We start from the raw sequence: 13,920 nt of genomic DNA, 5'->3' as shown, positions 1-13,920 counted from the left end.
AGGCAGAGAAAGGGAGGACACTTGAAGAAGAGAACAAGTTTCTGTGTGAAGTAGTCCCTTTAAGGAAGCAACAGGGACAGACAGACACACAGCTCTGTGTGGAAAGAGGACCAGGGAAGAAGAGAAGTGTTTCCTTAAATGTTGCAGATGGACAACTGAGGCAAAATCTACTCCTATGTAGTTCTCTATTGTCTTATCTATAGGAGGGGACTCTCATCTCTTGGAACAGAGCTTTGGATTAATTTCTGTCATGTCTCTCTGGGGGCACACTGGACTGTGCCAAATATTCAATTAACTTTCTTTAATTATTAAAAAAAGATGTTCAGCCCAATGTATACTCTTCTTGATTTTGCTTCCTGATTCCCAATGCACTAAACATGGGGGAAAGAAATCTCTGTTTTCTTCTTGCAATGTAGACACACAACTTCCAGCATGAATGACCCAGAATGTTGACCCCTAAAACACTTCTGCTTGTTAACCACCTTTTCACTATTGAAGTCTGTCTTCTCGTAAATATGATCTCTTTAAGTACCAAAATAAATTTTTATATATATATATATATATATATATATATATATATATATATATATCTGCAGGTTACAGAAGTATAGCTTAGTAATAGTTTGAATAATTTTAAGCAAACACACTAATGTTTGAATACCGTGTTTCCCTGAAAATAAGACCTAGCCAGACCATCAGCTCTAATGCGTCTTTTGGACCAAAAATTAACATAAGATTCGGTCTTATTTTAATATAATATGAGACCGGGTATAATATAACATAATATTATATAATATAGTATAGTATGATATAATATGATATCACATATAATACTGGATTATATATGATATAATCTGATATGATACGATATATAATATAATATAATAAAATAAAATATAATATAATATAATACTGGGTCTCATATTAATTTTTGCTCCAAAAGATGTATTAGAGCTGATGGTCCAGCTAGGTCTTATTTTGGGGGAAACACGGTAGTGTACTTCCTGGAGTTAAAATAGTGATCACTTATGTTTAAAGGGTTTGTAGGTTTCATCAGGGAAGCAGTGTGACTTGCTGGGTCAAAAGTCAGAGCATGTGGTTCTAACCCAATAGTGTTTACCATGACTTTCTGTGATTATTTATTACTTGTCAAGTGAAACTAAATACTGTACATAGTGTTGTGAGGGATAGTTGGTGTTCAGTGCTCATAAGCACAGAAATAATAAAAAAGATTATGTTCTTGCTTTCATACAGCTTTGGTTGCAATGTGAATTGCTGCACTATTTGGCATTTTGTCATCAGTTCTATCCAGCAAAAACCCAAATGATCATTTCCATCCTTCAATTTCAATATCCTTAGCTAGAGTTGATTTTAAACCTTGACAAGGCTCTCTCTTCTTTGCCCCTCCTTGTACCCTTTTTTCTTGGCACGCTGTTCTTTCAGACCTTGTTTCCTTGTTTTCTTCTCACAAAGCTACCAGCTTATTCTGCTGCCAGGACCCATGCCTTGTGTGTTTGTCTTTGGCCTGAGCTGTGGCTCCAACAAGATGGGCAGTTTCAGTGTGCTTGTGTGTGCATGTCCTATGTGCATGCATGCATGTATGTGTATGTGTGTCCCTAATATTGCGGGATGCCAGAACATTTAATGTGTATGTGTTTCCCAACATAGGTTGGCTTGTACTTACATAGTTTGAGGCCAGGTCCGGATGGAGATAATCAATCCCTGTGAAAAGACAACAACAGCATAGGAATCAAAGGTTAATAATTGCCACTGTCCTCAGGAAAGCTGCTCAAGAAAATGCCCTCCTTATGTGCTGCCACCTGGAGACATGGATGGGGGTGAGCACCTGTGCCTGAGGCCCTACATTTGCGTTTTCTTCTTTTTTTTAATTAAATTTATTGGGGTGACAATTGTTAGTAAATTTACATAGATTTCAGGTGTACAATTCTGTATTACATCATCTATAAATCCCATTGTGTGTTCACCACCCAGAGTCAATTCTCCTTCCATTACCATATATTTGATCCCAATTACCCTCATCACCCACCCCCCCACCCCCTTACCCTCTGGTAACCACTAAATTATTGTCTGTGTCTATGAGTTTTTCTTTCTTATTTGTTTGTCTTGTTCCTTTGTTGTTTTTGGTTTATATACCACATATCAGTGAAATCATAGGGTTCTCTGCTTTTTTTGTCTGACTTATTTCACTTAGCATTATACTCTCAAGATCCATCCATGTTGTCACAAATGCTCCTATATCATCTTTCCATAACGCCGAATAGTATTCCATTGTGTATATATACCACAACTTCTTTATCCATTCATCTATCAAAGGACATTTTGGTTGTTTCCATGTCTTGGCCACCGTAAACAAAGCTGCAATGAACATTGGAGTACACATGTCTTTATGGATAAATGTTTTCAGATTTTTTGGGTAGATACCCAGGAGAGCGATTGCTGGGTCATATGGTAATTTTATTCGTAATTTCTTGAGGAACCTCCACACTGCCTTCCATAGTGGCTGCACCAGTCTGCATTCCCACCAACAGTGTATGAGGGTTCCTTTTTCTCCACAGCCTCTCCAACACTTGTTACTATTTGTCTTGTTGATGAAAGCCAATCTGACTGGGGTGAGGCCTACACTTGCGTTTTACTCCAGAGTGAGCTGCACCACCCAAGTGGAGAGACAGCTGCCACCAAATGGATGAGAGAAGTGAAGCCAATAGAGCTTGGGGCCCCAGGATAACACTTTTGCCATAAATGCCAGCACTCAGGGGCTTAGTGGCTGCAAAATGGATGGCTCATTAGAGCAGTGATCTAAGAGAGATTTGTGGAAATCCTGACATTTCTGAAATATCAACTGGCATGTCTTCTGAAATGAAACTGGCCCTGAGAAGGGAAAGTAATTATTATTTAACAGGGCCTGGACAACAATGTATTAGAAGAGGTTTCTCTGGCATGGAAATAAAAAAGAAGAACACGGCTGGGCAAGAAAAGCGATTTGGCAAATGGCAAATGATCTCCTGTGAGGTGTCCTGAGTGGGAGCTGATGCTTGTCTTTCCAGAATGTGGCTTTCCAGGAAGCCCAAACCTTGAGTCTCCTAGTTGTGGACTACCTTGTTGCCCAATAATCATCCCAAAGGTCGAATTATGGTCCATGAACTGCTGGGTTTCATCAGACAGGTGGGCCTCAAAAAGTACCCTGGAACATCAAGGGCAAATCAAAAAGCTCTCATCCAGGTCTGAGAGCCATATAATTTTTGTAGTAGTTACATCTGAGCATCCAGCCCTCCAAGAAACCAGCCAGGTTCCTGCACCAGCTAGCATAATGGTTACCAGTGTAGGTTTTGTAATCAAAGATCCAGGTTTGAATTCCAACCATGCTGCCAACTGGCTGCATGACTTCAGGCAATGTGCTTGGCCTCTCTTTGCTTGCTTTTTTCTCGACCTAATGGGGGCAAGAACAGTGTGGGGTGCTTGTCTCAGCGTCATTTAACAACTCTATTGGGTTGCAATATTTAAAAGCCAGAAGTATTATTATGTCTGTTTCTTAGCTTTCATCTTTACTGCATGCATGTTAAGGCCAAGTCATAGTTATTGCTTTGTCCTGCAAAAAAGAACTTGTATGAGGATGTATACAGTTAACCCTTGAACAACGTAGAATTAAAGGTGCCAACTTCCTGGAAAGATTAAAACTCATATAACTAAATAACTTAAATCATATAACTTAAATCGGCCCTTTGTATGCATATAACTTAAATCGGCCCTTTGTATGCAGATTCCCAACCATTGGTTGACCCTAGCAGGTCACTTCTGGTCCACCATCCTCCTGATCCTCCTCCTTTTCCTTCTCCTCCTCCTCATCCCCTCTCAAGGACTGCAGAAGGACAGTGGTCAGAAGATTTAAAGACTAATATTTTAAAAGTTTGCAGACCCTTGTTCTGGACCCTAATTCAGGGATGGTCCGTTTAGGCTGTGGGAGAAACTGGGGATAAGCACAGTCTATGCCAACAGACCTAGTTCCATTCCAGGCTCAGACACTGTAATACTTGTGTGGCTTTGGCCAAGTGACATAATTTCTCTGAGCCTCAGTTTCCTCATCTTTGAAATGGGGATATTTACTTTGCAAAGCACTTTTCAAGATTAGAGACAATTCATTGAAACTATTTACTTGTAGTAAACACTTGATAAATTATATTTCTAATGTCATCCATCATCTACCACATCACTAGAGTTCTGTGGATAATGCAGAAGAGCAGAACAGTTTAAAAAATCGACTTAGTTTTACAATATTTGTTAGAATTAAATTGTTGAATATATTTGTTGAAATTGGTGTAATTCTGTGAACTTATTGTTAGGAAAACATTTTTGTAACACACAGAAGAGTTAAAGAAGACAGACACACACATGCACACACACAATACTTTTTTTTTTCTCTAACAGAGTCAGTTTTTAAAACATGAGTCCATGTTTGATAGTGTAAGTTGTTTAGGAGAGAAATTTTCTAAGTAGTCGTCTCTTCTCTCTGAAGGGAAAATATTGAAGCAAAGAGATAATTTGAGACCAGAAGGAAATTAGAATTAAAATAAGATAAATTTAGCCTAATTAAAATAAAAGATGTTTAATTAGGTTAAGGGAAAGACTGCGTTAAGTTAGAACAGACACAGACTTTGGTCTGAGAAAGAAAAGATTATTTATAGAATTGTGAAGGACAACAGACTTGATTCAGAAGAAAAATAATAAACTAAAGCATTCAAATGATACATAGTATTTTAATATCTTTGCATATTTGATTATCTTTTGAAGGGGAATATACTGAATACATTTTCTAAATCAGCTTACTGATTCTTATATTAGTACTGTAATCATTCTTATTTTTCATGCATTTTTATTTTCAGCAATGATGACAGATACTATGTAGGTCCTGGAAAAACAGACAATTTGGACACGGAACCTGAGCTGTACAAATAGCTATGGCTCAGAGTCTGCAGGGGCACTGACACATCCCCAGCCAGTCATAATGAACGTGGTGCACAAATGATAAATACTTGGTTATATTTTTGTTCATGAACTGTCATTAGTTTGGAGTCTAATCCACAATAGTTCAAATTTTCAGAAAGTTCTGACAGTTCTAGAGACCTCATGGAATTGGCAAGGAGCTCTATGAACATATCCCTACTTAGTATGTTAAGAGTTTAGTTGATATGTATTACATTTCAGGACCCTGCTCCTAAGCTGAATTCCTTTCATTGTCCCAAGAAAGCTAGCCACTTGTACCACCCCCACTGACGTGTATGTTGATGAGGAGTAGTCCTCAATGCATGGATTGTATTTTTCAAACGTGGTGGTTTAATATCTCCCATCTTATGTGGTTTTCTACAATGTAACAATGTCCCTCCCCACCCCTCCCCAATTAGAGGTAGGTCTGTTTTCGCCTCTTCAGTCTGAGTGGACTGTGATGCTTCTAACAGTAAAACATAGTAGAACAGCATTGTATGACGTCAAGGATAGATCAGAAAATGCCAGTCATCTTCCACCTATTCCTTTTAGACACTTGCTCACTCTGGAGGAAACCAGCTGCCACGTAAGAAGCCCATGTGTAGGCTCTCTGTTTCACAGCTGAGCTCCAGCAGCAGCCATCATCTACCACCAGCCTGAGAATGAGCCATCTTGCATGTCCAGCTCAATTGGGCCTTCAGATCACCACAGTCCAGCCAACATCTGACCCCCGTTGAATGAGAAACCTCAAGTGAGAACTGCCAAGGCAGGTTTTTCCTATGCCACAAAAATCATAATAGTTACTTCAAGCTGCTATGTGTCAGAGTAATTTGCTACACAGCAATAAGAACTGGAACAAACATCCACTGGAACTTCTGAGGCCTATGAAGCCCAAGTTAGGAGATAAAATGCTACTTTTCTACATGGTGCAGAGTTCTAAATCTCTTGGAAGGGTGTGGGTGACTGTCTGGACCTCCGCTTACATGGATGAGATCCTGTTCACAAAGTCCCACCAGGAAAATGGAGCCAAGGGTTGGGTTTCAAGCACTGAGGTTGGTGCTTAGGAATTCTTGTGAGACTTTGGGCAGTTGCTTGCCTCACTAAACCTCAGTTTTTTCATCTGCAAAATGTGGATAATAATACTAACCTTAGAGAATAACTGTGATGGTGTTTCCAAAATGCTAGATAGTGCTTAGTACATAGTGAGAACTTAATAAATATTAGATTTTATTGCTGCTTCAGCTTGAAGTTCTCTCTAGCCCCTCCTCACTGGCCTTCAATCTTATTCTCTTGGCTCCATCTGATATCAGCTAGCGGCCTTGACCATGCCATCCCTGACCATCTTTGACCTTGAAAGCCAGCCACTTGCCTTGAATCAGGCCTGGGCTGGGTAACTCCTGACAAACCCATGTCTTGTTATGGTCACATCCCATTTTCTAGATCAAATTCCCAACACTAAATAATTCCATTACAACAAAAGGGATGAATTGTCATCGTTAAGTTGGGTACTTGCTGACATCTCATTGTTTGGGATGTTAGAGTAGACCCTTAAGAAATGCTTTCTGTCCCTTTGGGCAATAGTCAATCATGGAGGAACTCTTCTAGTGATGTGTAGTATATGGAAATGGTGTTAAGTTGCACCCGACTGAAGGCAGAAAATATTTATTGAGCATCAAGCAAGTCCCTGGATCTACCAGAGGGAATGGCAATTGAGTTTTGAGTTGGGCAACCAAAAAGGAGTGAATGGCTATTAAAACTGGGCTATCAAAACATAGGGAATATGGTCAATAATATCATAATTAGTTTGTATGGTTGCAGATGATTATGAGACTTATCATGGCGATCATTTAGTAAGGTGTATAAATCTCAAATCACTGTTGTACACCTGAAACTAGTATAACGTTGTATGTCACCTATACTTTAAAAAAATAAAGTACTATCCACAAATTGAACCTTCCACATATAGATGATAGAATATTTGCCATATAGACCAAAATACAGAAAGCCAATGTTTATAAAATACTACATTATTTCATTCTTAGAGGTCAGGGTCAGCACCTGTGTCTGTCTTTAATCTTGTTTTGCAATGATATCTTGCTGAGAGAATATCTGGAAAATGATATCATGCCATTCACATGCCCAGACAGTTAAGAGAGAAAACACAGCACAGATGCCCCCAGCCTCACCTTCACGACTTTCTATTTCTAGGTGTTGCGTCAGAGATGCCCAATTGAGAGGCATCGTAAGAGGCTGCTTAGCCTGGACCTGTCCTCATTGCATGGGGGGCCACTGTTGTTCCAAATGTGCTCATCTTATTCTTCAACAGTGGATTTAGAGAATGACTTGGCAGTCCTTCTTTTCTTCAGTTGTTATACTGAATAAGCACACGTTGAACGAAAGATTGCCACAAATCCTTTTCTCTCTCCACACCAGGAGTCAGAATTTATTTCCCCTCCTCTGGAATCTGGCCTGAGACTGTTGATTCAACAGAAGTGGCAGGGTGATGCTTGTCCATTCCAGGTTCAGACTTTAAAAAGACCGGCAGCTTCTGCTTCTTAGAATGCCTATTCTTGGGAGCTTTGAGCCGTCTGTAAGAAATCCAGCTACCTTGCTGAGGAGACCATGTGGAATAGAGAGACGACCCTGGGACTCTATGGAGCAGGAGGGAGCCTCCAGTTGAATCCAGTGCCAAGCGTCTTCTGACTCCAACTACATTAGAGACCCCATGGAGACCAACAGCAGAACAGACCAGCTTGGCCTGGTTAACCCACAGAACTCTGAGAGATAACAACATGGTAGTTGTATAAAGCCACCCAATTTTGGGGTGGTTTGTTCTGCAGTAATAGGTAACCAAAATAATGGAGAAGTTAGAAATTTTTAATTGGGAGGCAGAGAGTTTGCTTTTGGAGGATCCCAAAGACCACTAATCAGGAGAAGAAGTAACATTAAACAAATTCTTCCAAAACTTTCTAAAGAACTTGGTCTCTCAAGCCAGGAAATGTGGAACAGAGTCAGGAGTCACCTCTGTCTTGTTATCTTTGGAAGGGATGATGGACAGTCAGTCAACGGGGCTACAGTTAGAGTCCTGAAGTGAGTATCACGGGGCTGTTGGAGGTTTCATAAGAATGGCGTGCCTCTCTGTTGTCACTGTAGTGGCACTTTTAGGGTGCTTCTCTAATACTTTGTAGGGGGATACCCAGTAGGTATGCTGTGTGAAATGGTCATTACAATATATCCTAGGCAGGTTTCTCCCAAACCTAGATGCATCTTTCTCCTAGGTGAGCTGGCCTTAGCTACTTTGGTTTCTTTTTTCTTTTAATTTATTGGGGTGACAATTGTTAGTAAAATTATAGATTTCAGGTGTACAATTCTGTATTACATCATCTATAAATCATATTGTGTGTTCACCACCCAGAGTCAGTTCTCCTTCCTTCACCATATATTTGATCCCCCTTACCCTCATCTCCCACCCCCCACCCTCCTTAGCTGCTTTGGTTTCTAAACCAAAACATTAGGAAAAAAGAGACAGTGATAAGCTCCTGACATCTGTGCACACACACTCTTGTGCAGAGCTCTGTTCTTGTGAAAGCCCTTAGCCACTGGAGAAAGCTTTTACATCCATTTCAAAACATCGAATGCATCAGAAAACAGTGAGGCATTGTTTTTATGTTGCTATTTAATGAGCCCACACAAAGACAGCAGCAATTTTAATCACTCTGGCTCCCCTTGTTTTCCCATCAATTCTGCTTCAAAGGCTTGCTTTAGAGAACATAGTGTTCTTTGAGGATTTTCAGAAGGGAAAGGCTCCATTGTTTCATTTCTGTATAGTCTTTATATGTAACTGGACTAATATTTCACAGTGGAGCTTTTACTGGAGGACCCAGACAGCTAACGAAGGGCGACGGTACATCCCCAGTGAGATGACTGCAGGACAGAGATGCTCCAGATTTTGGCAGAGCCAAGGACATGGGTAGTTAGAAAAACACCAATTCATCCAACCCATTGGTTTTCATATCACAAACTATAGAAAATAAAGCTCTGTTCAATCTTTATCAGTCAGGCATTTGGGATGGGATAACATATTATAGGGAGCATGTGTCATAAAATGTTATTAAAGTCTGCTTTACAAGGGTTCATTCTGAAAATAACAATAAAGTCAAAAATTCTCTAAACCCCAATCGTGCTGCTAAAAAGCTATTTCATGCATCTAGAGCTACACTGTCTAACAGAAATTTCTGTGATGATAAAAATGGAGTTGGCTTGAATTTCAGCAGCTGTCAGTCCCATGTGGATGATGAGAGCTTGAAATGAAGCTAGGAATTGAATTTTTAATTTTATTTAGCTTTAATTAAAATTTAAATGTAAATGGCCACATATGGCTAGTGGCCACTACACTGGACAGTGTAGGTCTAGAGAAAGAGAAGGTAAATATAAAGAGGTTCAGAAGATGTTTTAAGGTAAGATATAAGCAGTCGCCTAATACAAAACTAAGGTTGAGTGACAAGTTTCATTTGTTTATTTTGAAAAATTTATTAATTCAATAAATATTTGTTACGGGCATCCTCAAATTTGAGGACCATGGATTTAGAGGAAGGTGAGTATAGATGGTCGTGAGGCCCAGCATCAGGGTATTCCTCCTCCAAAATAATGACTCTTTAATATTCTGAAGGCATGCAAAGACACACTTGTATTCCAAATGATGTAAAAGCATTGAAATACTCACCATCATCCATAATTCCAATGGTAACACCTTTCCCTGTGTATCCCAGCTCCCAGGCTTCAGCCACATTCAAATCAAGGCCAGGAGTGCCATCAGCTTGCCCGGTATTGATCTGGTACAGGGATTCCAAAACAGAGAATCTTATTAGTTTGGTGTAGGGAAGCACCTGTGTAAATATTTGCTTGACATGCTCTGCAGGCATCCAGTTTTCCAGCTCAAAGGTCCCATCTTCCATGAACCAGTACTTCTGGGTGTTCCCCCACCCACTTCTCCTGGCTTTCTCCCTCCATTTAAAAAAAAATAAATTTTTTTTCTTAGTTTCAGGTATACAAAACAGTGTATAGTTAGACATTTACACCCCTGACCACTGTGCTGTACACATGAAGCTGAATAATATTGAATGACAACTATAATTTAATATATATGTATATATATATATATATATATATATATATGTATACTCCCTCCATTTTTTGATATACACAATTGATGTTTTGTGTTTTACATAAGCATGCAAATACAGTTTCAATCCTCCCATCTTTTATGACCAGATTGCTATTTTTAAACTCCTTAGAGCTGCCATTGCAAGAAACCCTCCCCCATTTAGAATTAAATGCTCGTTTTTGTAGTTCTTTATTTATACCTCTTTTTTTTTTTAATTTAGCACATACTGTTTTGGATTATTCTTACTTGAATATGATTTCCTTACTAAATACGATATCCTTAACAAGAGGGCGATGTCTTATTTACCTTTGTGATTTCAGTATTACCACACCAATTGTGCTCAAAAATATTTGTTGAACTAAATTAAAGATAGCTTGCTCACATTTAGTGCATATTCTAATGCAAAAATACATGAATATAAAAAAATAAATCCTCTACCTTAAAAAAAAATCAAAAGAAGATATAAAAGAAAACAGAAAATTCCAAATAATTATGCTCACTACTCTTTTTTCATCTTTGTCCTGTGCAGATTTCCTCAAAGATGAATCATTAAAAAACAGTGACATCAGAGTTTGTGCTGGCAGAAGCCCATAGTGACCAAGTGGCTTTTATATTAACAGTATTGCTAAAACATTATGTGAATGTCATTAGTGCTCTTTATAAAAATGGCCACTCTTTTCCTTCCAGGCATATGTTAAGATTACACCTCTCTGTTCCCTTGAAAATGAGAATGACCACATGACTGGGTTTGGCCAATGAAATGTGAGCTCATGTGCCATTTGTCACATTCAAGCAGAAGTTTTAAGAACCAGTGTGCAATTTGCCTCTTCCCTTCTTTAGGGAACTCATAAAAGCAGGGATCAAGGTGGAGCAGAGATTAAGTTTGATCAGGCTGAGTCTCTGAGGGATTATGAAGCATTGGAAGTATAGTATGAGTGAACAACTTATGTTTCATTAAACCATTGTGATTTGGGGGTTGTTATTATAAGAAACCTAGCCTATCCTGATTAATATGGTCATCTCTCTGTATCCAAGGGGGATTGGTTCCAGGACTCCTGGATCCCAAAATCCATGGATGCTTAAATCCCTTATATAATATGGTGTAATGTTTGTATATAACCTATATTTTGCATACAGGCTAAAGCAAGGCATGTCTACACTTCACTTAATTTGCATGGATTTAGTATAGTGCTCTGCACATGAGAAATTCAAGTGTTGCCTTTTGGAAATTTCTGATAATTTTTTTGAATATTTTCAATCTCTAGGTGGTTAAATCTGTGGATGTAAACCCAGGGATATATAGGACTGACTGTACACATAAGTTCCTTTGGTCACCCAGATGGGATTTTCAGAATTCCATGTCAAAAATCATAAGGCATAATCAAGTTCTGAAGCTCCAAGAGGGGACTTGTGATGCATTCCCATAATGTAGAAGTCTACAGGGTTGTAATTTATTTTCTCTTTTGCTCAACATCTTGTAAACTTAAATAAAGCTTTTCTCACATTTGTAAATTAGTCACTCCTTTTCCCTCAATATGCCCTTAAGTTTGGTTGGTTTGGAGGCATTGAGGCCCTTTTAAACATAACTCAACCCATCCAGATGGATCACGAAGGACTATTGGTAAACTAGAAAATGTTCATTTCACCAGACAGATTGGGTTTCCCTGCCATGAATCTCCATCAACTAAGACTGATGAAACTGATTTCCTGCCATTATTTTAGGAAGCACTAATAGATTCTACTGTTGTTAATTTAGTCTTCAAGTTCTCCTGCTTGTCCCTTTTGAAGTCACCTGATTCTTTCTCTTATGCCTGTAGTTTCATCACGTCCTGCCATTACTCGGACTGTTGAGACCCTGGATAACTCTTTCCAGACCTTTGACTTGATTTTTATATGTTTTTTTTTTTTTTTTTGCAAGTCTTCACTCATACACTGGTGTACTTTTTCGGAGTCTGGAAGAATCTGACCCGCTGTTGGTAGTTAATTTGACCCTAGGAGATCATGGCTATTTAGCAGTTCAGAAGCAAGCAGATTAGAGAAAGAGATGCATGAGTGGTGACAGAAAATTAATACATACCAGAGGGGAAAGAGCCGGTCACTGAGTGAGATGCTGCCTCACATTCCAAAGAATAATGAGGAAAGAGAGGAGATGCATCTTTTATGTGAAGTCTCAAGATAAGAAACATTAGGAGTAATACAGAGACACTTACCAGATACCATTGCTTTGTAAAAAGAGGGTCATTCATGTTGATGTCGATCTCATTGATGTTTCTATACCCTCGTTTTTTTCGGTCAAATCCTTCTTGTTGCAAGACCATCTTTACCTGGAATGACAATACTGGCATATTACCTGAATATCAACTTGAACATCCCTCTTCTGGAATTCATTTCCATGAATTCAAATTCCATTTGCATATAAGAAGGTTTTTTGTCTCAGCTGAAGACAAGTTCATCTTATATGCACTCACATTTTAGGGTGATTTTCCAAGAGCATTTACTTCTGCTTGCTTTGAACAAACAGGCTTGGTGATAGCTCCAAGTGAGTTTCCTTAAGGAGAATTGACTCTGGGTTGTGAACACATAATGCAATATACAGATGATGTATTATAAAATTGTGCACCTGAAACCTATGTAGTTTTGGTGACCATTGTCACCCCAATAAATTTTAATAAAAAAATGAGAATTAGATGGAGAAAAACACACTCAAGGAAGTTAAGGTGGTGGGGTCATTCAGTGAAATAAAGAAAGCCAGGGAACACTTCTATGAAGGAAAGAAGAGTGATGTGGATTCAGGAGGGGGAGAGTGAAAAGTGCATTGATCGTGTTTCTGGAGGGCTTCCCAGCTTTTCCATTTGTTGACAGTACTGTGCTATCACATTTGGGAATCAGCCAAAACCAAAAAACAAACAAACTGAAAAATCCTGCATGGAGAGCCAGTAAGTCCATAGCAAAGCTCTAGAAGTAAGTGAGGGACCTTTGTAGATAAATTGGTGGATAATGATGCTGTCCTTGCAGTGACAACACTTCATTTTTGGACAATAACACAGAACCCAAGGCCTTGGATGGAAATGAAACTTAGGGGTTGAATTAGTTCGAATAGGCTCCTGGTGACAGCTAGGCTCTGTCCCTACCAGGAAACTTTCTTTCATTTGGGCAATAACTAATTTATTATCCAATAGCTGTGGCCAGTCTCTGAACATCTACACACTCAAGGGCTATGCAAATGTATAAAAGAGTGTGTGCTGGACACTTATTACTTTTTAAATTATATTTTGCTACCGAACATTCGTTTCTCCTTTTCCCAAATATCCCTAGGATGTGTGGAAGATTACCTTGAACCCACTGGTTTCTGTTGGTGGAGTGAAATTTGAAGGACCTGCCTGCTGTAAAGAGTCTGCAGGCTCTCTGCCTCAGAGGTGCCTCATGGGCTTCTCTTTAAGGATATGAATCCAACAGCCCAGCTCTGGGCTCCCCCAAAACCAATCCTTCAGCCTCCCATAGACTGTGAGATCTTCATACCTTTCCAATAAATTCTCTTTTGCCTAAGGGATCCAGAATCAATTCCTGTTCACTTGCCATCAAGAACTCTGATATGGGACGAGAGGAAGACAAAATGATCCGAGTCAAGAGAGGTGGTGAGCAGGGAAGAATGAAGAGACCACAGATGTGGCCAAAACCCTTCCCTTCTTGTTTCCCTGGAATGTGGACGAACACTGTGGAAGAGGAGTTTCTCACTTCCTTGCTCTACATACCCACAC

At 39.2% G+C, this 13,920-nt stretch overlaps 1 protein-coding gene across 1 annotated transcript in view; it reads right to left on the bottom strand.

The window, feature by feature from the left end:
• Positions 1–13,920, bottom strand: part of PCSK2 (proprotein convertase subtilisin/kexin type 2) — a 303,867-nt gene that overhangs the window by 124,219 nt on the left and 165,728 nt on the right. Inside the window, exons 3-5 of the mRNA XM_081033946.1 lie at positions 12,373–12,486; positions 9,722–9,830; positions 1,685–1,722 (exon numbers count right to left, since the gene is read on the bottom strand). Of these exons, the coding sequence (XP_080890072.1) occupies positions 1,685–1,722; positions 9,722–9,830; positions 12,373–12,486 (261 nt within the window). The remainder of the gene's footprint in view (positions 1–1,684; positions 1,723–9,721; positions 9,831–12,372; positions 12,487–13,920) is intronic.

The sequence above is a fragment of the Rhinolophus hipposideros genome, assembly GCF_964194185.1.
Source record: "Rhinolophus hipposideros genome assembly, chromosome: 22".
Classification (NCBI taxonomy): domain Eukaryota; kingdom Metazoa; phylum Chordata; class Mammalia; order Chiroptera; family Rhinolophidae; genus Rhinolophus; species Rhinolophus hipposideros.
Note: the sequence above shows the minus strand (reverse complement) of the source record. Positions and strands in the feature narration are given on the sequence as shown.